Source organism: Mustela lutreola, chromosome 12 (assembly GCF_030435805.1).
Source record: "Mustela lutreola isolate mMusLut2 chromosome 12, mMusLut2.pri, whole genome shotgun sequence".
Lineage (NCBI taxonomy): Eukaryota > Metazoa > Chordata > Mammalia > Carnivora > Mustelidae > Mustela > Mustela lutreola.
The window spans coordinates 75,604,798-75,623,576 of NC_081301.1; the positions used below are offsets into that span (position 1 = coordinate 75,604,798).

The following is an 18,779-nucleotide window of genomic DNA, read 5'->3' on the forward strand; positions in this document are numbered from 1 at the left end:
GTAGCCTCAAAAGAAAAGCCTGGACTGTGTTGGGTGGTGACTTTTCTTTGATTTCTAGTCTATCTTAGATATGTTCTTTGGGTTAGGAGAGATGATTCAATCCTAGTAGCATTTGGGGCCCATCACTGCCCCTTCATACACGCATGTGGGGCTTTACAGACTATAACCTGCCCTCTACTAGACTTGCCTCAGCCCAGTGTCTCAGCCACCTGTGAGGCAGGCAGATGTGCTCTTCCTCGAATTTCAGAAAAGAAGGAAAAGACTTTCCCAAAGTCCCCAGGGCTGGCCAGGAGCTGGATCAAGAATCAAATCCTCATCATCCCAGACCCTTCATGCTCCCCCCACCCCTGGTAGGCCCAGCCCTAATATTCACCATCCCTGGGCAAGAGTACACTTGGAGGGCCACACACTATCATCATTTTTAAAAGCAACAATCAAGCTACTGACCGTTAAGTAAAATCTTCTTATCTTGACACCTGTCATAATTTGGCATTTCCAGAAGCAGATACTGAGGCTGAGTTTGGCCGTGGGATATCCGTTAGTGACCAACATGAGAAGGAAGCAAGCAGGCAGAGGGAGGAGTCCAAGTCCAGTGCAATTGTCACCAAACAACAGACAACCCCAGGGGATGTCCTAGAGGACATCTAGCCCAGTAGAGTCCCCTGAGGGGACAGGGGACCTTTGGATGAGGGGGACCTGTGCAGCTGCAGCGGGAGGTGATCCCTGGGCAAAGTCCCTCCTCTAACAATATTCCTTAATACTGCCTTGAACAAGCTGAACAGCTCGGAAAGGGCAGCAGGAGGAGAGACTTTCCTCCTGCGCCTGGATATGCCTGCCCCCCACCCCCATCCAACCCCTGCACACCTGCCTCCACAGACCTCCCTCAGCTGCCCCTTGGGCCTATGGCTACACCACAGAGGTGTTTGATCCACCCTGGATTAGACACGGGGCAGCAGATCCCCTATCCCCACTACCCTGGTGGTGGCAGGGAATTCTAGGGTCCCCAGTACCCAGAGATTGGTCTAATACAGGACAGGACACATCTCTATGCAGGGGAGGCAGGAGCAAGGTCCCTAAAGGGGGAGGTGCAGGCTAGGGACCCTCTAGCTGAGGTCTAAGGTACCACAAATCATACTGAGGTATTGGGAGTTAGAAACGAGAAATTGCTTAAGAAAAGCTCTGGTGTGGGGCGCCTGGGTGGCTCAGTGGGTTAAGCTCCTGCCTTTGGCTCAGGTCATGATCTCAGGGACCTGGGATCGAGTCCCTCATCGGGCTCTCTGCTCAGCAGGGAGCCTGCTTCCTTCTCTCTCTCTCTGCCTGCCTTTCTGCCTACTTGTGATGTCTCTCTGTCACATAAATAAATAAAAAATCTTTAAAAAAAAAAAAAGAAAAGCTCTGTTGTTAAAAAAAATTTTTTTTTTCTTTTTTTAAAGTACACGCTACCCCCAAGGTGGGGCTCGAACTCACGACTCCGAGATCAAGTGCAATATGCTCTACTGACAGAAGCAGGCAGGCATACCTGATTTTTTTTTTTGTAAGGAGATGGACTCCCAGTTAATATTAAATAAAATAAAGGCTTTAAAAAATATCCATGAGTCCCAGAGATTGTTACAATTAGCCATTTCCTGGGGTAGCCATACCAGGCCCTCCTGTCACTTTCGGGGGGAGGGGGTTTGGTCCTTGGTCCAAGAATCCTCTCCCGCGGTGGAATCCTCCCTGCTGGTGCAGGTCGGGTTCGCCCTCCATCCCCCACCCGCAGCCAGGTCCCTGGGGCCGAGCAGAGCAGGGCGCTGTCAGGCGCGTGGGGGAGCCGGGGCAGGGACTAGCGTGACCAGGAGCCGGAGCGATCGCGGCCGGAGAGGGAGGAGGCGGCCGGGCCCAGCCTGACGCAGCGGCGGCGACGGCGGCGAAGCAGGCCACTGCCAGGGCACCCCGGCCACCAGCGCCTGCCACCCCTCCGCCTCCTCCTCCCGCGGCTCCCCGCGCGTGGGAGTGAGTGTGTCGCGCACCCGCCCAGGGTCACGGGCCCAGGGCATCCTCTGCACGCTAGCCCGGGCGGAGGGAGGCGCAGGAGCGCGCGCGACGGGCGGAGGCGGGGAAAGGAGCCGGAGAGGCGGAGGCGAGGGAGGGGAGCGAGCGAAGGGAGGGACCCGCCCGCCGCGCCCCGGCCGCCAGGCATGTGTGGCCGCAGGCGCCCGTCGCCGCCGCTGTCCCGGGGCTGAGCCGCACCCGGGTGTCCGGGACAGTGCGTGCGCGAGTGTGTCTGTCCGCGCGGGCGAGCGCTACGTCGGCCCCGAGCCTCCCGCTCGCTCCCCCGGGCCGCGGTGCATGTTCGCCTCTTGCCACTGTGTGCCGAGAGGCAGGAGGACCATGAAAATGATCCACTTTCGGAGCTCCAGCGTCAAATCGCTCAGCCAGGAGATGAAATGCACCATCCGGCTGCTGGACGACTCGGAGATCTCCTGCCACATCCAGGTGCGGGCTGCCCGGGGCGAGGGCGCGGGGGCCTCTGCGGGTGGGCGTGCGCGGGCAGGGGCGGGAGAACCCATGCGGGGGCCTGCTAGAAAGCCAGATTTCTCTTTCCCTGCCCTGTGAGGCTGGGAGCCCTACCCAGGGATGGGGCGCGTTATCAGCGACGGGATCCCTTCCCAGGCTTGCAAGGTGCGCGCAAGTCTCGCCGCGCCTAGGCTGGGGGCGCGGGGCAGCTTCCTGCAGGGAGAGGCTAACCCCTCGATCCCCTCCCCCGCCAGGAAATGGGAGCTCGGGGAGCCGAGAGGGACACCTGCATGTCGCCCATTCTTCCTTCCTCCCTTCCTCCACGTGGAGAAGGCATGCACCAGCTCGGGTTCACTCATTCCTCTCTTGGCGCCCGGGCTCCAAAGGGGCCCTCAGCCCCAGGGACCCGCTTTCCCTCGTTGCCGCCCTCCTACCGATGGCCTTTACTCCGCATGGTGCGGCGGGGAAGTTTCCTGGGAGTGAGAGAGGCTGGGCAGACCTGGGCTCCAGCCTTGAGGGATGGGGCGCGCGCTGCGCGGAACTGGAGCTACCCCAAAAGGAATCATGAAGTCGTTGTGCTTTAGAGAAAGGGAAAGGGTTGTGGAGCCAGCGGGGAGGGAGCCTTGCAGGACCTGGGTCCCGGGAAGAAGCGCCCCTTGGAATATTGGTGGAATATTGCTCAAGTTGGAGAAAGCAAGAGTTCTTTGGGCGAAGGTAGCTTTCCTGGCGGCCTCATCCTTGGGTAGTAAGTGCTTTTGAGCTTGCAGGAGATGTAGCGTGAGCTGCAAGGGTGTGTGTGTTTGTGTGTGTGTGTGTTTGTGTGTGCGCGCGCGTGCGCGCGCGCGCACGTGCACCTTTGGTGCGCGTATATGTAGGCAGATGTGTGCCCTCTCCTTTGACCCACTGGGCACGCACAATCTGGAAAGGTTGTGTCAGGGCTCAGCACGATTACCTTCTGACTTTTAAATCTATCTGCTTATTTTTCTCTGGGATTTCCTCTTCTCGCTTTCCTGAGTCTTGAGGCTACAGGACTGAGCTGTTTTTTAAATAGAGAGCACACTATATAGTTGCCTTGAGAAATGAATGGGGGCAGCGTCTCTCAGCGGCAGGAATAGGTCTCTAGGCTGTGTTAACCCCACAATGAATCAATGAATGAAAGGTCTTTCCCATTTGTTTGTTTGCCGGTGCAAGTTTGTGACACAGAGACAGTGGCAACTAATTCGTAAGCAGAGGGTTGGACAAGTTTCCAGGCAGGAACGTGGTGCCCCACCTGATGTCCCAGGAGAGTAGGTGCCCAGTGAATTTTCTGGAGGATCTTGAATTTCATTCTTAGTGATTCAGTGCTGCTAAACTTAATAATAAAGGGATTAGCAGGCTAGGCAGTTTTCCCTCCTGCCACAGGGTTGCACAGAAACATTTTGGCATGTACTGTCTTGTGATCCAGAGGTAATTGTTGGTGTACTTTGCCTTAGGTCCTGGAGTGGATGTACAGATACTTTAACCCGCATCGAATATGTAAATAACGGAGGGATCAGCAGCAGAGAGTTAGGGATGCTGAGTTTTCCTCTGCTTTCTCAGCCCTCTGTGTGCCCCGTCCTGTCCCACTTGGAGTTGACACCACTGGGTTTTATCCCTTTCCGAACTTAGTCTTCCTTAGAATAGATAAGTAGACCCCAAAGGGCATGTATTTGTTGTCTGGTGTCCGAGAAACAATAAATTGTAGCCAGGCTAATAATAGTTTGGCAAGTTAGAATTTTTGTGGCCCAACTGAGGTCAAAGAGGTTAAAATGCTGTGTTAAAAAATGTTAATTTTTTTGGAATTGTTTCAAACTCACATGGTTCATTTTGTGGTCCATCTTTTTGGCTCCTTCTGTCCACAAATGGTGATGATTGTTTAACCAATAAGGGGGAATTCAAAGATCCTATATTGTTAATTTTGGAACTTACTTTCCTAGACTTATCCAAACCCAGGAAGTGAAATTGTATTTCTGGGTACACGGTCACAAACAAACTTCCATGTGTTTAACACTAGAACAAAATGGTATTTTGAAAAAAGGAACCTCTCGGAGGAACCCGTCCATGCCCTGGGGAAGCTTCCTGTTCTTCCTTCCCTGCTTGCCTTTCCCCCCTTTCTTCCAGGGAATCACAAAGTTAAAGAAGTGTATGGACCGTCATCCAGTATCACACATCCTCACGCCATGACCTGCACAGAATGGGACTTATGGAATTTCCCCCACAAAACAACAGCTTTTAATTATTCTGTCTCAAATTATATAATTGACAGAGAAAACTTACAAAGAAACAACTGAGTGCCCAGTCTCAGCTGCCTGAGATCCATTTCCAGAGGCAGTGCTGAAAGTCACTTGCTCTGTCTCTTTCCAAAGAGTTTAGGTTATTGTCCCATCAGGTTATTAGGGTGTGAATGTTTAGGTCAGAGGAGGAGGAATTCCAAATAATCAGGGAGCAAAAGGAGAGTTTGGGGCACTGAAGGAGGCCTGGGGAATGGAAGGAGTGGCTGAATATTCCCTACTGGGCTTTTCCAACTGACCCAACCTTTGAAGTCTGGATAGCATAGAGGGAGTTAATTCTAACCCCCTTTATTCAGTCTTGGTGCTTCAAGTAGGGTGGAATTCTAGCCATGTTCCCCACTCTATCCACTTTCTTCAGAGGCTGGCGTGGTTAGTCACAGCTCCTTCTAATGAACTTGTCATTTTCAATATGACTTTTATTGAGTAAAATGGAGACTTTGCACATTATACATTCTTTAGCAAAGCCTCGTAAACATGGTTGATATTATTGGAATTGGCTGGGAATTTTGATTTGTGTTTGAACAGAAATCTTAGTCCAGTGCTTAATACATAATAGGTATTGAATAAATACTCATAAATGTAGATTGACTAATTTCCTTCGTAGGCTGTTAAATCCATAGGGTAGGAACATTTTGTGGTGGTGGTGGTTGTTTATTAAGGATTCCCCAATACTTGAGTAGTACCTGGCATATAATCCTGTTCGACAAACACTTGTTGATTGAATGAGTGCTCAGTATCTAATCTAGGTCATTACTTATCATCATGAGAGTAACATGATGACATTGGTTTGGGAATCAGGAGGTGCATGGTTTAATTATGTTATCAACCGGTTTTGTGACACTGAGCAAGTCAGTTGACATTTGGAGTCAATGTTTCTTTTCCTCTTTTGTAAAATAAGGGAGTTGGGTTAGATGGCTAGTTCCAATTTAATAAATCTGATTTAATTACTATTTGAGTGAAACACTGTTGTTAACAGAGTGGTTGGATACACATTATCCCATGATTTTCATACCTCCATTTTATTGATGATATTGTGTTATGGAGTGTGGCCTTTATTTTTTAGATGGGAGAAGTAAGGGTCAGAGAGATTAAGCAATTTGGATCATCTGGCATGTAGGTAGGTTAGAACCCTGGTCGTTGGACTAAAATTTCAGAGTTCTTCTCAGTAGCTGCCTCTTGAGACTTGAGAGTTCGGATGTTTTGGGCGAGAGTGAGAGAGTAGTCAAGTTAAAGTGGATTAAATGATAAGTACACTAACTATCTTACCTAATGAGAAGTCCAGAGTTCGGCCAGCTACAGGGTTGCTCGGCGGTTCTGCATGGACCCAGGCTCTTTCCATCTTCCCACACTGTTAACCTCAGCATATCTGCTGTGGTGCTTAGAGTGGTCATTCTTACAAGGTGGTGGACATAGTTGTGGATGTGAGTCAGGCGCTACCGTATCTACCATTGCAGAGGTGGTACTTTCGTATGCATTTCTTTTTATCACGAGGAAGATCTTTTCCAGAGGCCCCTATCAGTCTTCCCATCAGATCTCGTTAGGTGGGATTCGATCATACACCTGTGCTCTAGCTGCAGAAGAGTCTAGGAATGTGCTTCTGGTCTTTATGCTCTTCCCTTTCTATAGTGGGAGGAGGGCTTTGGCATTATGGAAGCAGTGGAGAAGTGTGTGTGTGTGTGTGTGTGTGTGTGTGTGTGTCCTGTGGTGGGAGGAAGGGATAACTATTGGATAAGCAAGCAGTAGTGTCCTTCAAATAAGTCAATTTGGGGAATGGTAACATAATTAAACCATGCATCTCCTGATTCCCAATTATGATTATTGTTAGAATAGAACTGTCAGCAAAGTTTAATAAGATGTTATCTAAGTCCTGGCTTATTATAGGCAATCTTGGTGTGATCAAATTCCAGAATGAGAAGAATTGTCGGATTGTCCTTTGTTGTTTGCGTTAAGGATCACTTCCGTCCTTACTGAACTGGTGGGTTCTTGGTAGCTCCGAGTCATCTGACATAGAGCAACCACCTCTGGTACAGCTCTACTCGTTGAAGAAGCCCTATGACCAAGAAGTCAAGAACTTTGAACCCTGGCTTGACTACTGACTAGCCAGGTGTCTTTGGGCAACTCACTTTACCAGTTTGGGTCTCAGTTTGCTCATCTGTAAAGTGGGGATAATAATGGCCTAGACCTCATGGGGTTGTTGTAATGCTTGGTAACTGGCCCACAGTGAGAGCCAAAACAATGTTGACTGTTATCTTTCTATTATGTGAAGGTATATTTGAGACAATTCTCAATAGTGGGGAGGCTTTGGCTTAAATCTAATGTCTTGAAGTCTAAATTCCATTTTATGATGGTGCAAGACCTTGAGCAAGTCACTGGGTCCCTGTTGTTCCTCTGTAATTTCCCAGTTGCCAATCTCCACTGGGTTGTTGGGAGGATGTACATGAAACGCATCGTAAAATGAAACGCATCGTAAATGTCGAAACATCACTCAAATGTAGAACACCACTTTAATAGCTGGGGGAAAAAAGAGAGTAGTTTACTGTTCTTTGAGTTTCTTACCTGTTGGAACAGGTACTTGAATATCACATGCGAACGTTCATATGTGCCGAGTATCAGGTCCTATGTCAATCCAGGTGGTGAAATCCAATCGGGGTCCGGCTCACAGCCACACCTCTTCTGATAATAAGGACAATCCAACACTTTTCTCCGTCGAACTCACCTAGAATGCCATTCAGAGTCCACTGAAAATCAGACACAAAAGGAATAGCAGGGAGAGACACTTTGTTAAATACCATGGCCCAGCTCTGACGTTTTTAGGCCTAGATTACATGGCCAGCTCTTTGTATTAAGTATATTGTGAAAAAAAAAGTAATGTTATTTCAATGGTCTGCTAAGATCTTATCTCTTGATGTCCTCAAAGTAATGGGTGTATTGAGTGCAGAGTATTGAGTGTATTGTATTGAGTGCAGAGAGAATGTAACACTGTGGGCTCCCCCTCTTTTGGACTGTCTGTCTGCTGGGTGCTTGTAACTACGTCTGAAAAATTCTAATTCAGACTGGCTCGAACATCGAGGACATTTACTGGCTCTTATATCCTGATGTCTTGAGTTAAGGGCTTCATTCAAGGACTCTCCTGACTTCTGTAAGGCTTTATCCTCAGACTGGCCGTGAGATGGTTATGGTAATGTCAGTCCTCACCTTTTCATGGGGCACCCTCCAGAGGCAGAGGGGAACTACTTCCATCCAAGCATTCCCACAAAAGTCCTGCAGCCGTTCTGATCAGACCTAAGTCACAGGTCTGCCCTGAACCAGTGACTCTGGCTGGTGGGAGGGAATGCACCTTTTAGCTTAAAGTGAGCAGAACTTGACCCTGGGACTCAGCATGGAGTTAGCCTCCTTCCAGGAGGTGGCTGGCCTGGGGGGGGGGGAGGTCAATGCCTAAAAATCAGGGGTCTCTTGAGAGGGAGGGTAGGGAAATGGCTGCTGGGAAGATTACCCATGATACCCATGCTAGCTGTTTGGTCTGGGTCAGTGGTTCTCAAATTGTGTCAAACCCCAGAGGTCCCTGAGATCAGCATGAGTCAGTACTTCTCTTTTCATTGCTATAGTCTATTCCGTTGTGTGGATAGATCACATTTTATCATTTCCCCAGTTGGTGAAAATTTGGGTTGTTTCCACTTTTTGTCTGTTGCAAATAACGTTGCAGTGAACATTCCTTTACAGGTTTCTGTGTGGACACATTTCTTTTGGGTTTATACCTGGGAGTGACATTACTAGATCCATGTTTAACCTTTGGAAGACTGACCGTCAAACCGTTTTCCAAAGTGGCTGTGCCATTTTACGTCTCCATCAGTAGTGCACAAGGGTGTTGATTTCTGCATATCTTTGCCAACACTTGTTGCTATTTGTCTGTTTGATTATAACCAGCTCAGTGGGTGCGAAGTGGTATCTTATCATGGTTTTGATTTTCATTCCCTTGGTGCCTATGACTTTGAGCATCTTTTCTTGTGCCAGGGGGCCTATGTGTATCTTTTCTGGAGAACTGTCTATTTGGATCCTTTGCCCTGTTTTAAATTGGATTTTTAAATTTTTGTTATTGAGTTACAAGAGTTCTTTATATATTCTGAATACTTATGCAATACATGACCTGTAAATATTTTTCCTATTCTGTGGCTGTCTCTTTACTTTCTTGTTGGTGTCAGAAATTTTAAAATTTTGGTGAAATTTACCTTCTTTTCTCTTTTGTTGCTTGTGTTTTTGGATATCGTAGCTTGGGAACTATTGCATAGTTCAAGGTCATGAATACTTATGCCTATGTTTTCACAGTTTTATAGTTTCACATTTAGGTTTTTGATTCATTGTTATATTAATGTGTCATTTATGTACCACAAAATTTACTATTTTAAGGTGTACATTTCAGTGGATTTTAGTATGTTCAAAAAGTTGTGCAACAATGACTACTCTATTTCCTGAAGGCCGTCATCGTCCCCCGAATAAACCTGTGCCCATTAACAGTCCAAGAGTGTTCGGTTCCAATTCCACTGTTTGAAGAGGGGAGTTCCTCTCATATACCGGACAATTCTCTGATATCACTTACACCTACAACTCCATTTTTACACTGTCTACCTGGAGATCACATCACATCCTACAGGCTCAGTCCCAAGAGACTACCTCCACTTGAGAAGCCAGTCACGAAGCTAGGTTGTCATCTAAGCTTCTGACTGACTGGCTGTAGAGTGGAGGTTCCCACGACCTCCTCCTTGAGTTTGATTAATTTGCTGGAGTGGCTCCCAGAACTCAGAGAAACATTCTACTTACCAGATCACTAGTTTATTATAAAAGTATGTAACTCAGGGAACAGCCAGATGGAAGAGATGCATAGGGCAAGGTTAGGGAGGAAGGGGGTACAGCTTCCATGCTCTCTCCAGGAGTACCAATCTCCTAGCACCTCTCCATGCTAACCACACTCTCAACCCAGAAGCTCTTCAAATCCTGTCCTTTTGGGTTTTAATGGAGGCATCATTACACAGGCACAATTGGTTAAATCCTTGGCTGGTTGTGGTTGAACCCAATTTCCAGCTCCTCCCTGGAGGTCAGGGAGATGGGACTGAAAGTTCCAACCCTCTAATCACATGGTGGGTTCTCCTGGCAACCAGCCCCAGTCCACAGGGGATTTCCAAAAGTCACCTCATTAACATGACAAAAGACACATTTATTGTTCACCTCACTTAAGAAATTGCAAGGGTTTTTATGAGCTCTGTGCCAGAAGGGAGGACAAAGACAAAATATATATTTTTTATTGTAATTCACAGTAACACACAGCTACTCTTCATCTTTGATCCAATTTCAGTTAACTCTTGTATAGGGTGTAAAGTAGGGGGTCCACCTTTATTCCTTTGCGTGTGAATATCCAGCTGTTCCAGCACCATTGTTTGGAACGATTATCTTCCCCATCATCCTTTTTGAGATGTTTGCTTTGCCACTCTTGTTCTCTCACAAGTGTGCAGTGGATTTTTCCAGAGGCTATATGATATGTGATACAGAAATGCATTAAATGCAGAAGCAGATGTGAGAATCCACCTGTCTTCTTTTGAGCCAAACCTTAAAGATACTTGCAAAAATGTAAAACAGTGCTATTTTTCTCACTCCATCAGTTATTAGTTTGCAAATACAGGTGTTTTTTAAATACAATATGCAATTTTTGTTAATGTGCAGTGGCTTTATTATCTTTACATGGGTCAAAAACCGAATATTCAGAAGAATTCTCAGGAAATTGACACACCCAACCCAAATAAAAACTCTATAGATCTTCTGCAGTGTGAGGGGTTTTGAGGCCAATAAGATTAAGAATTGCAGTTTTGGTGACTCTCAATTTACTGAATGTCAAGACATTGGAGTCCAAGTCCAAGACTTGGAGTCTAGAGATGGGGAAAAGTGGGATTATTATCAGGAATCATTAGGGCAGGTTTTGCACCTGGGAGTTGAATTTATTTATTTATTTATAAATATTTTATTTATTTATTTGACAGACAGAGATCACAAGTAGACAGAGAGGCAGGCAGAGAGAGAGAGGGAGAAGCAGGCTCCTTGCTGAGCAGAGAGCCCGATGTGGGGCTCAATCCCAGGACCCTGAGATCACGACCTGATCTAAAGGCAGAGGCTTAACCCACTGAGCCACCCAGGTGCCCCTGGGAGTTGAATTTAATATTTAAAAAAAAAAAAAAAAGACCAAATAAAACAAAATAGAATTCCCAATGCATCTTGGGCCTCCAACTTGACAAGTTACAGGTATTTGAAATGATATCAACTAAATCAAGAACACCAGCGTGTACATGGAAAATGTGTATATGCATATTTGGAATTCTTAGTAATAACCAAGTGCCTGTGTGTGGGGAGGGCGGGGGGGCAGTGTTGAGCAAAGGACAGGGCCTGGCTCCGTTGGAGTAAGCATTTCCCGGTGGTACTTGCTTTCCAACTGAATCTGCATCCTTCACCTCTGGCAATTAAAAGCCATGTCTTGAGACCCCTCTTTTGATTGTGAAAAATGTGCAGTAACCATGCGTTAAGAATTTAAAATGTAAACTACTTGAATGCAGTCTGTTAGTCACTTGCATTCTTAAGTTGTTCCTTCTTTTTCTAAGTAGGCATTCTGGGGAAACAAAGGTTGCCCGGATGGAATTACCAGAATGTGTCCTGCAGAGAATCTAATACGAGATTCATGTGCGTGAGAGATAGGCATTTGGTACATAGCACCGTTCCCTGTTAGTTCCCAGTCTGTGTGATGAAGGGTTGAAGTTGCTTCTGTGAAGTAGCAGAGAGCCAGACTTGGAGTCTAGAGATGGGGAAAGGTGGGATTATTATCAGGAATCATTAGGGCAGGTTTTGCAACTGGGAGTTGAATTTAATTCAGATTCAAAGGAGTTGGTGTTCAGCTCTTAGGTGGGGGGGGCGGTGTGTGTGTAATAGTTCTTGGTCACTAATATTCATGTGGATCTTCTGTGTTCTTGTTAAAATGCAAATTCTGATCCAGGAGGTCTTGAGGTGGGCCCTGGAATTCAGCATTCTAGTAAGATTCTAGATGCTGCTTCTGGTCTGTGTACCACACTTGGAATAGTAAGGTGTTGGAGGAATTTATCTGTCTTATAATCAAATTCTTTTTTTTTTTATTTAAAGATTTTATTTATTTATTTGACAGACAGAGATCACAAGTAGGCAGAGAGGCAGGCAGAGAGAGAGAGAGAGAGAGAGAGAGAGGGAAGCAGGCTTCCTGCGGAGCAGAGAGCCCGATGCGGGGCTCTATCCCAGGACCCTGAGATCATGACCTGAGCCGAAGGCAGCAGCCCAAACCACTGAGCCACCCAGGCGCCCCTCATAATCAAATTCTTAATTTCCTTGAGTGTGGGGACCTTTTGGCCCTTATCTCCCTTAATAACCCTCCACTCGACACATTTCCCTCAGTAGATGGTCCATGAATGTTTGAGTAAGTGAACGAATGAATAAATAAAGGAACCCATCCAGGTGCGTGTATCATGCTAGACTGAAATACTGATTAGACACTGATCCCGGGGCTGACATGATTCCTTTTGATTCCCAGCTGCCGGCAAATCACAAGTCTGTTTTTTCAAGCAGGATTTCCTTTGATGGCCAATCTGATGAAGTATGGAACATCTGAGAGCACGTAGGGGCCCTGGGTTAATAAGAGACTCCGTATTGCTCTGGGCTACACGTCCCACTTTTGCTTTCCTGTATCCTGGGCTCTCAGTGGCCTTGCAGAGAAACTCTGGCAACTCCTTGACACAAACAAATCATTTTGTATAAGCCAGTGGTGCCTGGAAGCTCCTGGAGGAATAGGGAACCCAGCTGTCCTCACTTGCGAAAGGACCCCAGGGGACAGTGACCCTGGAGGACAATGGAAAATACATTCGAGGTGTAACATAAGCTTTGAAGCTGTTTGTTCTGGTGGCTTTCCCTGAAGATTCAGGAGGGAAAGAGGGGATACTTTAGAAAAATAAGTGAAATTTATTCTAAGAGGAAAGAATAATGACGTAGATCAAGCAGTTTCCACCGCCCCCCCCCAAATGAATTAGTGAAGTTTTTTGAAATAATACTGATAAGCATTTCAAAAATATTTCCATATGCCAAGTACAGAGCTGGAAACTAAATAGAAATAGAAAAAATTATCAGCCATTAAGAAGCTCCCAGTCATTTGGGGGAAGAGAGATAAGATAGTGTGGCACAAGGACAAAACCACAGCCGTAGGGACAGGTATGGGCAAGTGGAGGACCAGGAGGGGGCATTTGTGTCAGGCTCGGGCATCAGTAAGTATTTCTGGTATAGATGAACTTGATTAATAATTAAAGGACAAGTGGAAATCAATTCTTTGAAGGAGGAGAAAAAGGCATTTAGGCATTTCAAATAAGGTGAGCCTTTGCTTGGGATAAAACCCTGAGCATGAAACAGCATGATCAGATACAGAAATGAAATGAAGGGAGGGTCTGGGATTAAGTCCCGGGGCTTTGGTTTCCGTAACAAAGGTAATGGCCATACCCCCGAAGGAGAGGCAGAACTGGCCACGTAATTTTTGGGGCCCAGTGCAAAGGGAAAATATGGAACCCTTTGTTCAAAAATGAAGAATTTCAAGAAAACCTAGTGCAGGGCCCTTTTGAGCATGGGCGATTCACCCAGGAAGCTGGCCCTGAGACGATCGAATAAAGGAGAGACAGGTTGGGGGAGGTGATGGTGAGATTCATTTTGGGCTCTTCACTACTCCAAGAGCTTGTGGGACACCTGAATGGAGAAATCCCAGCTGGAAATAAGCAGGAAAGTCAGCAGAGAGGTCTGGCATGGAGACACCAACCAGAGGATCCTTTGTGTTCATGCAAATAGTGGTAGAAGCCATGTGGGTTTGTGAATGAAACCATCAGGATGGGTCTTTTTTGTCTATCTTTCTGCTTGGGACATCCCTGTAGATCAAACCAATGAATTCTGAGCTCTGGAATTCTCTCCAAGAGTACTTGATCATTTTAACTTTGTAAGGCAACTTTGACCAGAGTAGGAGCTTCTCCATTTTCTTCTGCAAGTAGGCCACACAAATCAGAGTTACTGGTGGAAAAACATTTTTCTGCTCTTCATCCTCATTTCTTTGCTTGGACTATTGAATGAGTCAAGTCCCCTCTCAGCTGGAAGCTTCTGATTACAAAGCATAGGATTTGCACGCTACAGAAGTCACCCTTGACGGTGTCATGACCATTAAATAGATAATACATTTTTAAATCTTTTCAACCTTGTACATAATTAAAGTAAACATGTTGTATGAGGAGCAACTTTACAAGTTATGTAAACTTGTAATTGATCTTTTATTCAATATTAATTTATATCTTAGAGAGCTCCTTTAGCAAAAATTTTTTTTGTACTTAGTTCCCAGGGGATTATTGTGAATTTTAATTAAAGTGAATTCAAGTTCTGTAAAACTACTCCAAGAAATAATCTATGATGAGTAATGTAATGACTTGGATCTTAGGTGTACAGTAGAGTTTTTGTCTGAAAATATATATCTATGTATCTTGCTAAGGTTTGAAGTATGATTATTTTGTAGCAGGGGAAAGCAATTAGTATGTTAACCAATTAGGGTCTGGCTTATTATCTCTCCCTTTACAGGTGTAATTTTTGTTTTAAGACACTAGGACTTGCTGGTCCACATTGTTCAAGAAAAGATTGAACCAGGGTCTTGACATATAAACTGAAAATTCAAACACAGTATCATTTACTAATGGATTATTAATAAAAATAAGCAGGTGTAAACTATCAGTAACTACTGAGACTTATTAATAGAAGAGGGGACAAAAGCCTATTTAATAAGTTGGCTAATGATTCCTCCTTGATGTTACTAGCTGATGTTGTTTTTTGGGGCTGGTCTGTGTATGTATTGTTGTTGCTCATTGTTCTGAAAATAACGCTTGTCCTTGTGATCTGATCTGTGTGTGTATGTAGGTGTTATCTGCAATGGTGTGATGGTGTTGGGTATTTACTATTCTTTGTTTAGTAGCATTCTTTCCCTTCCCTCATATGCCTCTTGATATCCTTGAGTAGTATGTTAATAATGTGCATTAGCTAGTTGATTCAGTTGAGATCCAGAGAGGTGATGTGATTTGCCTGAGGTCACATACTTAGCAAAATTAAGATGGGACCTGGTGTCTTGAATTTTAAGTTTGCTCCTAAACTTATACTAAATACTATTATCTTGATTTTGAATCTTCTTTGGTAGTCTAAATGATGCGATTCTTTTTCACTGGAAACTTTCTTTCTTTCTTTCTTTTTTGTTTAAGATTTTATTTATTTATTAGGGAGAGAGCATGTGAGTGAGGGGAGGGGCAGAGGGAGAGGTAGAGAATACCAAGCAGATGCCATCTGAGCACAGCCTACCATGGGACTTGATTTCACCACCCTGAGATCATAACTTGAGCCAAAAATCAAGAGTCTGCTGCTCAACCTCCTGAGCCACCCAGGTGCCCCTCATTGGCAACTTTCCTAATAGCAAAGGGGAAAACCATACACTGACCAGAAAGCATATGGACACTTTAGAACTGCCATCCAAGGACACAGTTTTAGTTCTTTTCTACTTTCTTTTAGTCAACATGTCATTCAGCCTATAGCTACATGAGAATTGTGACCAACTTATTATGTATTTATGCATATATTGCTGTGTAACATAATTAGATCATTGAAAGATACCTTCCCTTTCTCTTCACATGTTGGTATAGACATAGCTTGTAGTTTGAAATTTCAAAGGAACTCCTAAAAATTGAAAGGGGGTTAAAAAAAAAGAGGAAGGATGATGTCAATAGAATTTTCTTTCTGTCTTGTATGGTAATTTACCTTCTAGTTTTGAAACTGACTCTGGAAGCTGAGATCTTAGCAATGCCAGACGATGGTATTTAGAGCTCTTCTGGAAACGTAGGAAAACAAAGCATTTGTTAGTTAGGCAAGAGCCATATCCTTGTCAGGCTCTCTTTGTTTTGAACGCTGAGGCAGAATAAGAGCTCTAGAGTCGGGCGGAAGAAATAGTCCGTAGCACCTGGAGCCCTGTCAAGGGTAACTTCACCTCTTGGGTTCCCAAACCTCAAAGGAGAGGCACTTCCGCTGAGGGCCATCATGGCGCAGGGGAGATGGTAGGGGCACCTTGAAAGGCACCTTTTGTCTCCAGGTTTGGAGACATCGTTTCTCCAAGTGTAGGTGGCACCTTGGTTCAGTGCTGATTAAAAGGAAAAAGAAAAGGAGAAAAAGTTGTAGAGTGGATTCAAGGGCAGCTGTGAAGTCTGAGTTTGCAACGCTAGCAGCAGTGTGGTAATTTGAGAAGAGCAAATTAGAAGAACAAAGCAGATTTTAATCATATGCCACAGAGAGGAAGGTGGTTTAGGTTTATCTCCAAATTGTACCTCCATTAGAGAAAGGGAGGCTTTTAATGCTATGATCCAATATTTATTGTTAAAGATTTCTTTCTTCTTTCTCCCCAGTCTTTCTTTAATACACTCACTGGATGGAGAATGCCAGCCTTTGTATTGAGCGGTGGTTAAATATAAAACTTTTTTTTTTTTTTTTAAAGTGTTGTGGGAAATGGAGAGAGAGAAAGAGAAAGAGAGAGAGACTTGGAGAGAAAAGAAGAGACAGGGAGAGACAGAGAGGGAGAGAGAGAAATTGTGGGAGAGATCATTGATTTTGAGATTCAAGGTCTTTATTCTTTAGGAAACTACTTTGGTGTGAAGGTAAAATTGAATATTAAGAAAGCATTTCCTCCCATTTTTCCGGCCCCATCTGTCCATCCATGCATCCACCCATCTGTTCATTCTTCTATCAACGTATCTACCCATTCAGCCACCTACCCTCCATCCAACAAGCATTTATCGAGCACCCCAATTAAGGACTGGCCTGAGTATTAGAGATACAGAGTTAGATAAAAATGTGGTCCTTTGCAGCCCAGTGGGGAAGATGCACATATAAACAGATTCAAGTTGGTACAGCTGATAGGAGGACACCAGGATATTGTTGGAGCCCTTAGACTCCAACAGGAAGGAAGGTCTGTCCTTCCTTTAATCTCTGCTTGCTCTCCTCCAAAGTCACTACCCCAAAGGATGTTCTTAGAAAAGGATCACATTTACTTGTGAATAAGAACATCTTTGAGAACTTGGCTCTTCACGCAGATATCTCAGCCAAAATTGTACCTTGCTGTAAAATGTGATTTCAAGAGAAGTCACAAACTCCCTTTGCTGCTTCTTACCAGATTTCCACCTGCCAGGTGTCCCCCATACAGAAATTCTGGAGTAGCCACGGGGCTCCTTCTTGCCTGAGAAGGACAGGGAAGGCTTTCTGGAGATGATGTCTCAAATGAGTTTTAAAGAAAAGGTAGGCATTGTCTGGCCAGTAAATTGGGGGATTGTGTTCAGAAGGGGTACCGCTAGGGAAGGAAGGGCATTCTAGCAGAAGACTGAGCATAGGCAAAGGCACGGTGTTTGTGGGAAGCTAATAGAAATGCAGTATGGGGGTGCCTGGGTGGTCAGTGGGTTATGCCTCTGCCTTCGGCTCAGGTCATGGTCTCAGGATCCTGGGATCGAGCCCTGTGTCGAGCTCTCTGCTCAGCAGGGAGCATGCTTCCCTCTCTCTGTCTGCCTCTCTACTTGTGCTCTCTCTGTCAAATAAATAAATAAAATCTAAAAAAAAAAAAAAAAAAAGGAAATGCAGTGTGGTTTTATGTATCCACAGAGAGGCGTGTTCTATGCAGTGGAAAGTTGACAGTTACCAGCATAGATGGTGTAGACACTAGGGTGGAGAGTCGGAGTTGAGAAAACCATATGGCTACTGTTTGCTGGGCAGTGGTTGGGGCGTGGTTTGCCTGGGCCAGAATGACCTGGAGAACTGTTTGGCAGCTTAGCTTTACTTCTAGAGCTGGAGGAAAGGCACACTGGGTGCTTTATCACAGGCTTCGAAGGCTTCAGTACTTCCTGAAAAACATCACCCTGAGAAACGCTGAAGTTTTCAAGTTCGTAGGGAAAGTTTTAAACTTGTATGTGTCACTGGGATGGTAATCCCAGTGGTAAAGCAAGTCTGCCTTTCTTTCTTCTTCCCTCCCTCACTCCCTTCTTTCCTTCCTTACTTTTTAAAGATTTTGTTTATGTATTTGACAGAGAGAGACACAGCCAGAGAGGGGACATAAGCAGGGGGCGTGGGAGAGGGAGAAGCAGGCTTCCCGCTGAGCAGGAAGCAGGGAGCCTGATGTGGGGCTCCACCCCATGACCCAGGGATCATGGCCTGAGCTTAAGGCAGGCGCCTAACAGCTGAGCGACCCAGGTGCCCTGCAAGTCTTTCTTAATTAGGGATCAGAAAACTGACAGCCTTTCCAGGGCAACTCACCCTGTTAGGGTAGTCCTGAGCCCAGCCAGGGAGGGCCTGATGGGAATCGTTGTGGGGGTTCTAGGAAGTGAGTGTTGAACAGAAGTGAGATGATTTGAAAAAGCCCTCCTTCTGCACTTCAGACAAGCATTGTCCAATAGAGCTTTTGTGCTGCTGAAACTGATTTCTGTCTATGCCCTCCAACTTGGTGGGCACTAGCTGTCGTGGCTGTTGAGCTTGTAAAATGTGACGTATGTGCCTGAGAAACTGAACTCTGATGTTACTTCATTTGTATTCATTAAATATCTCAATCTAGATAGCTAACGTGCTTGTGGTTATCGTATTGGACGACACAGCTTAGCATCTTTGCGGTGACTAACTCTGGAAGGAGAGAGGAATTGAGAGTCCGGTGGGGGGGGGCAATGCCTGGAAGCCTTCTTGCTTGTCTCTATGTACTTCTGTGCCATTTGAACTTTTGGTAAGCCCATGGTTTGTAGCTTTGTAATTTTAAAAAGCACAAGACATTTTGAGCAAGATCTGTGTGCCTTTATTCTCTTAGAGGACTTAGAAAATTGGGAAAGAGTTTTGATTTTT

The 18,779-nt window shown here is 45.4% G+C and overlaps 1 protein-coding gene across 2 annotated transcripts in view; it reads left to right on the forward strand.

The window, feature by feature from the left end:
- The first annotated feature begins 1,864 nt into the window (after positions 1-1,864).
- Positions 1,865-18,779, forward strand: part of FRMD3 (FERM domain containing 3) — a 310,077-nt gene continuing 293,162 nt past the window's right edge. Inside the window, exon 1 of one of the 2 annotated variants that reach the window (XM_059141925.1) lies at positions 1,865-2,475. In XM_059141925.1, the coding sequence (XP_058997908.1) occupies positions 2,329-2,475 (147 nt within the window). In that variant the 5' untranslated portion in view covers positions 1,865-2,328. The remainder of the gene's footprint in view (positions 2,476-18,779) is intronic. The other variant, XM_059141924.1, reaches the window with a different exon arrangement.